This window comes from Crocuta crocuta, unplaced genomic scaffold, assembly GCF_008692635.1.
Source record: "Crocuta crocuta isolate KB4526 unplaced genomic scaffold, BGI_CrCroc_1.0 scaffold130, whole genome shotgun sequence".
NCBI lineage: Eukaryota > Metazoa > Chordata > Mammalia > Carnivora > Hyaenidae > Crocuta > Crocuta crocuta.
In genome coordinates, this window is record NW_027527920.1 from 6,026,277 (window position 1) to 6,040,005 (window position 13,729).

Sequence of the window (13,729 nt, forward strand, 5' to 3'; positions counted from 1 at the left end):
CCGAGCGAAGGGCAGCAGGGGTGAATGCCCAGGGCTCCCGTTGTCTCTGAGCCAAGTCCACCATCTGTGACATCACTCATCACTAATGCCTCCTTGGACCCCACTCCTCCATGAACCTGGGCCACCCAGAGTCAGCCTGTCTATCCACATGTCTGTCCTTTCTCTAAGGTTCCATGTCATCCCCATCTTTGTCCCTCAGCTCTTGAGCCACGCACCTGCCTATGACACTGCCCACCCTGGGGTCACCCCACTTTCCATCCCCAACTTTGGGACCCTGAGCTGACCACAGGGACAGAAGGCTGGGATCAGGACTTGCCTGGGAAATCCAGAAGTGTAGGGCCCTAGAGGTTCCCCACCGGTACCTGGCCCTAGGGCCTGGGCTCTTCAATGCGACAGATATTAAACCCTAACTTCGCAAGGAGCACCTGAGGCCGATGCCCTCAGAGCGCGGTGTAAGCAGGACCCAGGACCCAGCCCCTGCCTTCCAGCCGCTCCCCAGCCAGTCAGGGAGAGACAGGTGCACAGAGACAAATTATAATGCAAGTGGAGCCACAGGCATAAAAAGGAAGGGAGAGATTGCAGTTCCCGCCTTGGCAAATGCTCAGACACTGGAGAAGGTATCAGAAGAACAAAAGGGAGCACCCCTTTAATGCAAATCAGTCGTGATTGACTGTGCTCCTCCCACGCGCTCAGCCTGGTGCCAGAAGTGGAGACACCAAGGAAGGGATGGGGGTGCAGGGGCCGTGAAGCCTTAAATAACTGGGAGGTAACAGCGGTGCCCAGGGCCCAAGTGAGCAGGACCAGTGCTGTGGGTGGTCGTGGTCCGGTGGTGGGCACACTCTGGGCCCCACTGCGCATGTGCTGGGGCTGACACCAGGTCTCAGAGACAGGGAAAGGCTCAATAAACCAAGACGGTCCAAGCAAAGGAGGGAGGTATGGAAAGTGCTAGGTGGGGCCGGGACACAGGAAGTAGCCCTGGATGGCTGGAGCAGAGGGGTGCAGCAGGAGGGGAAAGGGGAAGGCAGGTTAGTGCAGGCTGCTGCGGGAAGCCTTGAATGCCAGGGTAAGGAGTTGGAGCCTTTTCAGGTTAGTAGTAGGGAGATAGTGAAGGTATCTGAGTGAGGGGCAGCAGGATGAATCCCCCTCTTCCTGGCCCAGCATATCTGTCCTCCACCTCCCAGGGGACCCTGCTGGGGTAGCACCAGACTGAGAAATACTATCTACTATTGCCTTGCCCACAGTTGCCGCCTTTCTCCCTTCCTCCTCCCTCTGGGGCTCAGCCATGAGGGTAGTGTCTGAGGTCTCTGGAAGATTCCTTCCTATGTGCCCCAAGGGAGAGGGGGTTGGAGGGAGGAGACCGGGAGGCCAGGCTCTCAGCCTCCACACAAGGAAGCTGTATGGATTTCTGGCCATGGGTCTTCCCCCGTCATCTTGTCAGGCCTTCTGGGAGGCCTGTCCGGCTTTCAGGATGGCCCTGCCTGCTGGCCAAAGGACCACATGGAAACTGAAGCTATAGCCAGCAGACTGTGGGAAGCAGGAAGTTCTCAGTGCGGCCTGTTGCTTTGAGAGGCGGCCCACGCCTGTCCCTAGGACATTCGACCCCCAAGCCCCTCCCACGACCACCGCTGTGGCTCCTTCTTAGGAAGCCCAAAGCCCAGGGCTAATTGAGAACATTTTCAGCTGTAGCACTGAGGGCTCAGAAGCAACCTCGGCCCCTCTCTCCACGGCTGATCCCACCCTGCCCTCGTGTGTTTGTGGTTGTGTTAACACACTGCCGTGTCAGCTTATGCAATACTCTGGCCTCACCTTCAAGCCCATTTCCCACGAGATACCTTTAAGAGTCAAAAACACTGTGTCTGGAACCAGAGTAGCTCACCCTTCTGCACCCCTTCTCCCAGCCACTGAATCAACCCCGTCTATGCATCCTGCAGCCACTATAGAGGCCACTGGTGGAACCGAAGTGGCGGTGTTGCCCACATACGCACACGGGCACACGGGCACATGGCAGAAAGAGACATCCCATTGCCAGGACACTGCCCAGAACCACTGACAAGGCATCTGGGATCCGGTCCCAACCGTCTGGCAGAAAGTGGGGCTCTGGGGTGCTGGGTAGCCATGGGGCAAAGCCATCCTGAGAACGCGGATTGGCGGCCTTTCCAACAGAGCTCCCGGTTCCCATTTCCTCCTTCTATACGTGGTGTCTGTGTGGGACCGAGAGGAGGGGGCTCCGTCCTTGGAGGCCGCAAAGCTCTGGGGCCACAAGAGTCGCGGGGACCCCACGGTGATGCCCAGGAGGCGGCTCCTTACACCTGGACGGCCAATGCTGTACTCTTCCAGACTGCCCAGCAGCAGGCTGCAGTATTGAGGAGGACACTAGCAGGTCCCTGAGAGAGACAGTTGGTGGAGATCAAAATCAAAGCCTCCCCAACACGGAAAGAATCGCAGCCGGGGTTCACCACCTCCCTCCTCCCTGCTCCCTCACGCGCGTCTCGGGGGTGCGGGTGAAGGAGGGCACATGTAGGTCCCAGGTCGGCAGTGCCTGTAGCCCCACCTGGCTTCCTTGGCCCCCTCCAGTGGGGGGGGAGGGGCACGTGAGTTCTCCCCAGCCTCCAAACCCCCCTCCTGAGCCCTCTCCCAGGCCTCCCCCGTTGTTCCTGGGAAACACCACTCCGCGGCTTCGCCTCCGCTCGACCCTCCCCGGGCTGGCCCGTCTTCAGGCGCAACCCAGGAGCTGGGGCCGAGACCAGCCTGTTTCCTCCTGTGGCAGGGTACACAGTCACGTCGGTCGTGTCCTCCAGGCAGGGGCGGGTGTACGTGGCGGGAGCGCCCCGGTTCAACCACACGGGCAAAGCCATCCTGTTCACCATGCACAACAACCGCAGTCTCACCATCCACCAGGCCCTGAGGGGTGAGCAGGTAACGGAGGGAGAGACTGGGTGGGGGCAGGCGCGGGGGAGAGGGAGGGCACGCGGGCAAGGCTGGGCTGGAGGGGACACCAGAGCTCAGCTCCTCCTCCTCAGCCATCCTTCCGGGCTGGGGGTCACACCAGCCTCGGGGCTGGACCGCCTCATCCCCAGAAAGCCAGGCCCCTGTGACAGCCAGGGCCCGGGACAATGTGCTTGCCTCTTTCTGTGGCACTGCCAGCCCTCTGCCCCTGGCTGCCAGCTTCTCTCTGTTCACGTCCAGAGTTCAGGGGTAGAGGCAGCACCTAGGCCTCCCAGCTAGGGCCCCCAGGGCCCCTAGACACCCCAGGGGGATGGTCATGCGTCTCACGCCACCTTCATGCTCCCAGAAGGAGGAGCATCTGCACACGCACCCACAGCGAGGCCCCATGGGTTCACCAGGACGCAGGCTCCTTCCCTGTGCCTGGAATGGCAAGAGCGCAGAGGGGTCCAGCCGTCAGTGCCACTGCCCCGCCTGGGCTGCGGTGGGAACCAGACTGTGTTGCTAAGAGTCTCATGTTGGGTGGTCACAAATGCCAACTGAAAAGCTCTGATAAGAGTCCGTGGTGAGAAAGATCGGGAGACAGGATTCTTCTGATCCAAGTCATTCCAACAGTGGAGGGAAACTGTTCTTGAGACACCACATCCCTTTTCCAAGGTTATGCAGTGGATTCAAGCCTGGGTCAGGGTTAGAATCCAGGACTCTTACTGCCTCCTGACCCCTGACAGCCCCAAACCAGGTTCCCCCACCCTTACCCTGACCTGGCCACACTCAGCATCCACAGCACCCTGGGCGTGGGCTGGGCCCTAGCCAGGCCCTTCCCGTCATTCCCAGCTCAGCCTCGGCTCTGTGGAGCCCAGGAACAGCCCTGCCCCCTGTCCTTGGCCTGTCTCCATGAGGACAGGCTCCTCCCTGGGTCCCTAACAGAAGTCCCTCCAGCTGCAGGAAGCCATGATTCTCTTTCCCCCTCCCATCTCCAGCGCCCTGGCAGACCCCGGGCACTGCTCCGTCCCTGCCCACACTCTGCCCAGTGCTGGCTCTTCCAGGAATCCAAGGCTAGACCTTGAGAGCTGGAGGGAATTTGCTGATGAATTTATGACATTTTTACTGCCCGGTTCCGCCTCCAACATCCGAACGAGAAACCGCAGTGCTGAAGGCAGCTAAATTAAGTGGATTCCAAATCACCGTGACCCACATAGCTGAGGCCACATATTTAGACAAATGCCTCCCCCCACTCCTCCCTTATTTGCTCTCTGTCTGCCTCTTAATTGCTTTAGGTAGGGATATCTCTTCCCTCCCCCACCCTGTGTTTAGATCTCCCTTTTCCTCTCTTCTGCATTTTCTCTCTTTCTCCTCACTTAAAGGCTTTTAATCCTGGAGGATGGATTTCTCCTGAAAGCACCCTAGGCCAGGAGGTGGCCGGGGGAGGGAGTATCACCAGCTCGGGTGTCAGACCGGGTTTGAACACAGTTTGGCTGCGGCCAGCCTTCTGACCTTGGGCAAGTAACTCAAATTCGCTGAGCTTCAGTTCGTTCCCTGTAAAATGAGGATGGTGATCTCTCCTAAGGTAGCATGAGGCTCACACAAGCTAACCTGAGGCTCTAAAGCGTGTCACACAGGCCTGTCTCTGGGAGGGACTCCATCCTTCCTAAGCAATCCATTGGTCCAATAAACATTTATTATATCTGTTATATTATTATCTATGCCCAGGCCTGGAGGGGACGCAGCAGGCACAGCATGCCACTCTTGGGCAGGGGTGGCAAACAGGTGCTAGTACAGGGCCGGGGGTGATTGTGGAGGGGCACCCCTTGCAGGCCGGGGCCAGCTTCTAACAGGAAGTGACCTGAGGGTGGTAGAGACGGCGGGGGGAGCGGGGCAGACAAGAGAAAAGAATGTGCAGAAGGAAGCCTGGAACCCAGCCATGGCCTGGGGCTTTGGAAGAAATCACTGGGAATGTCAGGAGTGAGTGTGGGAACCTGGAGGTGTGGGGAGGCGGGGGGCAAGGGGGAGGCAGAGGCCAGGGAGAGAGGGAGGCAGGTCCAGCAGGGTCACACGGTAGGAATTTGGACTTTCCCCTGCACCCCTCCAAAAGCAAAGGAGTGGTGTAGTCTGCTTCTAGAAGCCATTCTGGCCGCCCACGGGGGTGGACTAGAGGGGGTGGGCGGGGGGCCTTCAGCAGGTGCCTCTCCTGGGGAAGAGGCAGCACGGGAGGGAAGAAGACGGACTCAGGATGTGTTTGGTGCATACCAGGCAGGGCTCTCTGGGAAGCTGTGAGTGGGAGAGGTGGCAGTGGAGCTGGGAAGGACCCTCAGCTTTCTGACTGAATAGGTGGGCGGCCCTCTCGCTGAAGTGGGGGGCAAGGCCCCCAAGGTGAGAGAGGAACACAGAGGGCTCAGCTCACATGCTGAGAAGAAAACATCATCTCCCATCCAAGCTGCTAATCCCAGGATATTTGTAACATTAAAATTTGAGATGAGCCTCAGGGCACCTGGGTGGCTCAGTGGGTTAAGTGTCCAACTCTTGGTTTTGGCTCAGGCCATAATCTCACAGTTCTCAGGATCGAGTCCCGCGTCTGGCTCTGCACTGATAGCACGGAGCCTGCTTGGGATTCTCTCTCTCTCTCTCTCTCTCTCTCTCAAAATATAAATAAACTCAAAATATTTTTAAAAAGTTGAAATGAGCCAAATGTCCAACAAGAGAATTGATTATACATGTGGCACATATGCTTAATTTGAAATATAAAACTGCCAGTGATCGTGTTGTAGGACATGATGGAGAAAGTGCTCATGATCCATTACTGTATTTAAAAATCATATATAAGCTGTGTATATAGTATGATCCCAGATTGTAAAATTAAACCGTACACACACACACGTAAACAAGCCACACACTCTAGACAAAACAGACTCGATGAAAATACACTAAAAGGTTATAGCATGGGAGTCATAGTCGGATGTTCAGACAATGGGTGACTTTTATTTTCTTCTTCATACCTTTTTCTAATTTCGCTCATTTTTGCCACGATAACATGCTGCTTACAAACAGAATAAATGGCAATCCATAAAATTAACCAATTGAAAGAAAGACGAGGTGGAGGGGGGTGGGATGACAGAAGGAGAAAAGAGGGACGGGGTGCCTGGGTGGCTCAGTTATGCATCTGGCTCTTGATTTTGGCTCACGTCATGATCTCGGTTCATGGGCTGGAGCCCCAAATCCGGCTCTGTGTTGATACCATGGAGCCTGCTTGGGATTCTCTCTCTCTCTCCTCTCTCTCTCTCTCTCTGCCCCTTCTCTGCTCTGTCTCTCTCTCAAAATAAAAAACACTTTTTTAAAAAAGGAGAGCCGCCTGGGTGGCTCAGACAGTTAAGCATCTGACTTGATTTCGGTTGAGGTCATGATCTCTGTTCATGAAATTGAGCCCCAAGTGGGGCTCAACACCAACAACTTGGAGCCTGCTTGGGATTCTCTGTCTCTCTCTCTCTCTCTCTCTCTCTCTGCCCCTCCCCTGCNAAAATAAATACACACACACACACACACACACACACACACACACACGAGGAAAGAGGGAAGGGAAAGATGGGACGAGGTGAAAATAGGTGAGTCCGGCCCACGGGAGGGTAGAGGAGGGTGAGGAGGGGAGGGCCCTGTCCTTGTTGACCCAAGTTCGGAGCGGAAGGGCGGGCTCAGCTGCCTGCGCAGCCCCGCCCACTGCCCTCCCCCACCCCTGTGCTGCAGATAGGCTCCTACTACGGGAGCGAGATCACTTCGGTGGACATCGACGGCGACGGGGTGACTGACGTCCTGCTAGTGGGCGCCCCCATGTACTTCAGCGAGGGCCGAGAGCGGGGCCGGGTGTACGTCTACAACCTGAGACAGGTACTACTGCGGGGGGCGGGGGGTGGGGGAGGAGCCCTCCGAGGCGCCTAGCCCCTGCCTCCGCTCCACCAGAGCGGCCAGCGCCCACCCACTGAGCCAGGCCGGGGAGAGCAGGAATTCCAGGGGAAATGGGGTGGGGACCAGGTGCTGCAGACCAGAGGGGACCGTGACCTTGAGGGCCCTTGCCCCTGAGCCGGAGCCTTTTTCCACCCCTGGTGTTGCAGAACCGATTTGTTTATAACGGAACACTGAAGGATGCCCACAGCTACCAGAATGCCCGATTCGGGTCCTCCATCGCCTCGGTTCGGGACCTCAACCAAGATTCCTACAACGACGTGGTGGTGGGAGCACCCCTGGAGGACCACCACGGAGGAGCCGTCTACATCTTCCACGGCTTCCGAGCCAGCCTCCTAAAGACTCCGAAGCAGGTGCCGCTCCCGTCCAGGCTGGGGCTGGACCAGGAGTCCTGGTGGCTCAGGGGTCTCCTCCGTGTCCTCCTGCAGGAAAGGACTCCGGTCTGGCCCAGCTCTAGTGGCCTCAACTCAGGGTTTTGAAATGGGTGCACCTGTCCTCGGGACCTTCCCATCACCCCTGCGACACCCTCTCCCTGGGTAGCTGTATCTCCCCCTGCAACAACAAAACCCCAGGCACCGTAACCTCACTCCCCCAGCGCACAGGTGCAGGCGGTTGTCAGAGAGTGGAGAATTCCCACGTGGGCTTGCTCTTCTCAGGAAATGCCACATGCTGGAAACCTTGCCCGCCTCAAGAGGGACCCATCTCAGGCCCCATGCCCTCAGGGTCCTCATATTTGCCTGCATACTTTCCTAGTAAGGTAGCCTAACACACCACAGTCAGAGAGACTGATGGGTAACCTGCCAGGTACCGTGGGGGAACCCTTTTAAGACGCGATATCTCAATCCAAAAGAATGACTTGACAGTAGGTGCTGTAACAGACCGCGAGAGGGGTCTGTTTGGGCTTTGGGCTGGGGGAAGCTTCCTGATGGCTCCAAAGGGGCTCTCTCCCACGCTCCCAACTATAGCTTCCCTGAGGGTTGTCCTGCCCTGCGCTGTGTGGGCAGTGCCCATGCCTGGCTTTCTCTTCCCACTGCCTGCAGAGAATCGCCGCCTCCGACCTGGTTCCCGGCCTCCAGTATTTTGGCTGCAGCATCCACGGACAACTGGACCTCAACGAGGATGGGCTGGTCGACCTGGCGGTGGGCGCCCTTGGCAATGCCGTGATTTTGTGGTGGGTTCCTCTGCTTTTCTTGGCTCTCGGGCTCCACTGAGGGTCAGGATGGACACACCAGGGTTGGGGGGGGGTGTCTGTTGTTTTTATTTATTTTAGAGAGAGAGGGAGAGAGAGAGCAGGGAGGAGGGACAGAGGGAGAGAGAATCTTAAGCAGGATCTACACTCAATGCAGAGCCTGACACAGGGCTCCATCCTCCCACGACCCTGAGATCATGACCTGAGCCACCAAGAGTCAGATGCTGAACTGGCTGGGCCACCCAGGCACCCAGACACTGGGTTTTAAAAATATTCTCCGGGACCTTTGTCCCTTTGTCTTTAATCATTGTCAGCCAAACTCACCCCATGCTTAATCCTTTTGTGATTACAAATTTCCTTTCTGTGGAATCACTGTAAGCCTCTTGATGTCCAAATCCCTCTTCCCAACAGAGTTCTAAGATTAGAGTGTCCAAAAGCCCCTCTTAGAATTTGTCCTAAAAGTTCTGGCTGTTTGGGCATTTCTTCAGCTTCAGCTTTTCAAGCCACTTAAAGGACAGGCTAAGGATATTCTTATCAGCTGGCACGTCTCCCTTTTCCCCTACTGTGAAAGAATCATTGCAGAATACAGAGACTTCTTTCCTCCAAACCCTTTTGGACTTCTTCTTTCCTTTCTCAGGGTCTCATTCCTACACAAGCCCATCAGATATTTACCACCCATCTGCACTCAGGGCCTCTCTTTAGCACCAACAGTCTACAGCTGAAAAAAAAAAAAGGAGCTTTCTAAAAGTCGGTATATTTTGCCATGGGATATGTTGTCTACCTTTTGAGACAGAAAAAGGTTTAATTGTTCATATATGTTGATGAGCTATTTTTCATTATAAATCCAATAACTTAAAGAAAATTGTAAAGTAAAGAAAAAAATCGCTCAGGGCTTCATCCACTTAACATCACCACTGTTAGCCTTTTGGCCTATTTCCAACCCATCTTTTTCCACCTGGATGTAATTTTATATAAACACAGACTCATTTTTCATACTATTTAAAAAAGGCATGAAACAGAGGTAACCTAACGACTCCCCGGGGGGTGGGAATAAAGGAGTGGACATACTCTCAGTCATCAAGAATATTACAGCCCTGTTGGGAGATGGCTTCACTCTGGTTCCCTAGAGAACAGAGCCTCAGACTAGAGCCCATGCTAATGCTTGGGGAAGGGCCTCATCCCAGAGGCAGAGGGGAGGGTCTGGGATGCTGAAGCAGGAAAGGGGAGCAGGTGTGAGCCAAGCCTCACGGTCTTGCTCTCCAGTGAGGCAGGATACACCTCTGCATCTTGCAAGAGACCACTGCAGGGCGAGGAGGGAGAGCAGCGTATGTGGGGGAGCCTCGTATATATTCCCCAACCAGCAGCCTGTACCACCCTCTCCCCTTCCCCCATTCTGCCCCACTGCCCCTCCCCCTGCCCTCTGGCATCCTTCCGTTTGCTCCCTGCATTTATAGGTCTAATTCTGCCTTTTATTTGTTCATTCGTTTGTTTTGCTGTTTAGATTCCACGCATAAGTGAAGTCACAGGGTATCTGTCTTTGTCTGACTTATTTCACTTAGCATCATGCCCTCTACAGCCATCCATGTTGTCAGAAAATGGGGAGCTTTTCAAACTCTTGCAGCCCAGGCTTTAGCCAGACCACGTAAACCAGAACGCCTAGGGAAGGGGCCCAGACAAGCAGTAAACTTTAAAGATGCCCCAGGTATCTGTCTCCAGCAGGCAGCTGAGTTTGAGAACCACTAACAGAAGCTATTATGCTCACAAAACACTCTACACTTGACACAAAGGGCCCCCTCACACCTCCTTTGACTCTCACCTCCTCCTCTGAGAGGTCATGTGACCTGCCGAAGGTCCATGAGGAACCAGTGGAACCGAGACCCAATTCCCCCCTCTCCAGGGCCCAGCGCAGGGTGGACACCAGCTTCCTTATGCTAAGCGCAGGGCATTAGCATAGATCTCGCTACGCTTCCTTCTTTTTATATAAATGTGTGGTGTGGAGAGGCACTTGGTACATTTCCTTCTCTGATTATGTGTTTCTTAGACCCATAGCAGAATACGTTTGTATTTCCATGACTGCTTGGAGAGGGTCGTGTGGCGTGGATAGTTGGGGAATCTCTAGAACAGCGAATGGTTTTCTGCTTTAAGGGCCACACATGGCAATCACCTGGGAGCTTACGCGCCTTCCTCTTCAAAGCTTGGGGCTGGGCCGACAGCCACAGCTTCGCCCAGGGCTTACTGGAAATACAGAACCGGTGCCCACTTATTGGGTGGGGATCTGCATTTTAATGATCCCTCAGAGGTGTGCAAGCATATTAAAATTTGAGAAGCACTGCCTTTGGACATGTTGATGCCAATTCTGATTCCATTTGCTCTGGAGGGCAAATTGGGCATCAGGGTTTTTTACAGCTCTCCAGATTATTCTAATGGCTGTCCCAGGGGCAATGCCCCCCAGGGCAATGATGAAGAGGTGCCTCTAAGAGCCATGTGCCTGCCCTCCACCCACCCGTCATTGTTTTGCCCAGTACCTTAACATCTGGGGCCTCAAGATTTTCCAGATTCCATTTCCATCTGCTTCCCTTTCCCCTGCTCCCCCCCCCGCCCCCCNCTGTGGTTCAGATCAACGCCAGCCTCCACTTCGAGCCGTCCAAGATCAACATCTTCCACAGGGATTGCAAACGCAGCGGCAGGGACGCCACCTGCCTGGCTGCCTTCCTCTGCTTCACACCCGTGTTCCTGGCACCCCATTTCAAAACGGACACAGTCGGTAAACCAGGCCTCTCCCTGCTCCCCCAGCCCCGATCTCCCCTGTGGGCTTCGGGGTGGTTCTGTTTCAAAACGTGGCTTTCACCGAAATAGGTTTTAAGTGCCAGGTCACACCTTGAGCCACCTTGATGACTGCATTCGATGATCTAATTCCAAGGAGCCAAAAGGGGATATCATGCCAGGGCGGGGGTGGCAGTGAGCAGCAGTGACCAATAGGGGAGAGGCCAGGGGAAGAGGGAAATAGTTGGGGTGCAAAGTTTGGAGGAACACAGGGAACGGGGGCAGCCGAGATGCAGAGGAAGAGTCAGACCCAGGAGGGGAAGCAGGAAACAGGAGGGTCAGACAGACGAAACCCCAGTAGCAGTGGTCACAGCTCACAGTGGGTATGAGTCTAGGGCAGGGCAGTTTCCCTCTGAGCCAGACACCTACTCCCGGCAGCCCTGGACCCACATGGCCCCAGGAAGTGGCAGCTGTAGGTTTTGGGACCGGACTGGGGCCCATGCAGGACATCGGGATTTCTGAAAGCTTCTCAGCCAAGGAGCAGGGCCCACCTGGATGGGTGGGGGAGAGGTAAAGGTGAGCCTGGGTGGCTGTGCTGTTCTTCCAACTTCTGTCTATAAAAGGAGAAAGGTGCAAGGCATTGGTGCACCCGGAGGGCTGGCTGGGGTACAGGGGGAGAGATGAAGCCTTTCCTGGACTTAGCAAAAGATTAGCCCAGTTAAAGGGAAGGAGGCTGCGGGCTTTAAACCCCAGGGCAGATAGAGTCTCAGGTGAGAGCAGCTGGTGGGAAGGCTCCTGGGGTGGGAACCGCACCTGTGGAGGCTGACCCATGCCTGCCAGGACCTGGGAAGGGAAAGGTGGGGCCATCCAGGGCTGCAGGTGAACGAGGGCGTCACCCTGGCCTCTCGCTCTCTTCCACCATGGTCATTTCTCCTGCATCTCTGTCTCTTGCTCTTTCCCTTCATTGGCAGCCCCACCTGCCCCTTCTTTCCCTGCACTGGAGTTTCCCACCCCACACTAGGGCCTCATGAGAAGAGAAGAGCAGCTCTTCCCCGGCCAGCCTGGAGGGCTTCCTGAAGGAGCCTGGCTTTCCGGAGGCTCTCTTAAAAGACCGGCGGAGTCTTGGGTGCAGCTGTGGCTCCACCTTCATGGTCTTGCCGTGTCCCTCCTCCAGGCATCACATACAATGCCACCATGGATGAGAGGCGGTACACGCCGCGGGCCCATCTGGACGAGGGCGGGGACCGGTACACCAACCGAGCTGCCCTGCTCTCCTCCAGCCAGCAGCTCTGTGAGCGGATCAGCTTCCATGTCCTGGTGAGCCTGACGCCCGGCGGCCCCACCAGCAGAGACCAAGGTCAAACAGGGAGGGCACACAGTGGAATGAGGTGCTGCCATGGGAGAGGCTGGTTCCAGGCCCCTCGCAGGCCTGCAGAGGCCCCGCCGGGGAACAGAGTCCCAGACCTTGCCCCGCCCCCCATATTCATGCCCTACTGGGCCACACTATCTACCACCTCGAGGTACCCGCCTCCAAAATCCCTTCTTCCCCTGCTCTCCAATGCCCGCTGTTCCCTTAGAGGAGGGTGAAATCTGAGGAGGGAGGTGGGCTCAGTGAAGGCTCATGAAGGGAATGGGGGGTCGGCTGGTGGGGGCCATGGCTGGAGGGGATGGAATCAGGCATCAGTTAAAGATGAACCACCAGGTAGGACAGTCCCGTAGTGGGGACAAGCAGTGAGGAGGAAGTGAGAGCCGTCGGCCTGGCCCAGACGGGGAACCCGTGGTGGCCTGGTGACTGAGTGCACGGATGAGGAAGAGGATGAGACGTGTGCCTCATCCGGAAACTCCAAATACCCAGACCAGTGCTCCAGCCTTGGGGGGTGGGGGGCTTCTCAGAGGCCACAAGCCAGAGAAGTGAATGGATATGGGAAGTCCTTGTGTCAGCTAATAACGTGGCCCCCCTCTGAGGTGTTTGTGTCCTGGTTCTCAAAGTGTGGTCCCCCGGGCCAGTGGCATCCCCAGTCATATGGGGACCCGTTAGCAATGCATGTTTCCAAGCCCCAGGCCAGACCCGCCAGCGTCAGAAAACTAGGGGCTGGGCTCAGCACTCAGGGTTTTGCCACCCCCTCCCCACCGCCGGGGATGCAAGTCCAGTTCAAGAGCTGCCGCCTTGATACAAAGAAGCCACTCGCGTCAGCATCCGGGGTCCACACGGGAGATTTTGTGGGCATCTCTAAGCGTCCCCTTCTTTACCAACTATGCCCGGGCCCTCATCTCCTCCCACACAGGACACTGCTGACTATGTGAAGCCGGTGACCTTCTCAGTTGAGTATTCCCTGGAGGACCCAGACCACGGCCCCGTGCTGGACGACGGCTGGCCCACCACTCTCCGTGTCTCGGTACACTCCGGCTTGTGGGGCGCACAACCCTGGCAGTCAGCACCCCCACCACACACCCACCTCCTCTCCGAAGCCCAGGTCCCTACAGAGTTTTTCCCCTGCCGCACCCTCCCCTGTCCTGCCTGCCAAACCCACAACACGACTCCGTCCCTGCTCCCTTGTGACCCAGCTGAACGTGCCACGGGGAAGGCCCGGCCTCTCTGGGAGGAGGGGCACCATATCCACAGCATAGGGTGAGCACTCAGTAGGTCCCAGAGAATCACAGAACACACAGCATAGGGTGAGCACTCAGTAGGTCCCAGAGAATCACAGAACACACAGCATAGGGTGAGCACTCAGTAGGTCCCAGAGAATCACAGAACACACAGCATAGGGTGAGCACTCAGTAGGTCCCAGAGAATCACAGAACCTGAAGGGACCTTAGGTCTCAATCGGCCACCTCCCTCGTTTACAGGTGAGGGCACTGGAGGCCCGAGCAGCCCTAGAA

The 13,729-nt window shown here is 56.3% G+C and overlaps 1 protein-coding gene across 1 annotated transcript in view; it reads left to right on the top strand.

Annotated features, from left to right (window-relative positions):
* The window catches only part of ITGA11 (integrin subunit alpha 11), an 89,856-nt gene that overhangs the window by 57,249 nt on the left and 18,878 nt on the right, over positions 1 to 13,729 (top strand). Inside the window, exons 12-18 of the mRNA XM_077781129.1 lie at positions 2,768 to 2,916; positions 6,679 to 6,819; positions 7,044 to 7,247; positions 7,935 to 8,067; positions 10,683 to 10,847; positions 12,021 to 12,163; positions 13,132 to 13,242. Of these exons, the coding sequence (XP_077637255.1) occupies positions 2,768 to 2,916; positions 6,679 to 6,819; positions 7,044 to 7,247; positions 7,935 to 8,067; positions 10,683 to 10,847; positions 12,021 to 12,163; positions 13,132 to 13,242 (1,046 nt within the window). The remainder of the gene's footprint in view (positions 1 to 2,767; positions 2,917 to 6,678; positions 6,820 to 7,043; positions 7,248 to 7,934; positions 8,068 to 10,682; positions 10,848 to 12,020; positions 12,164 to 13,131; positions 13,243 to 13,729) is intronic.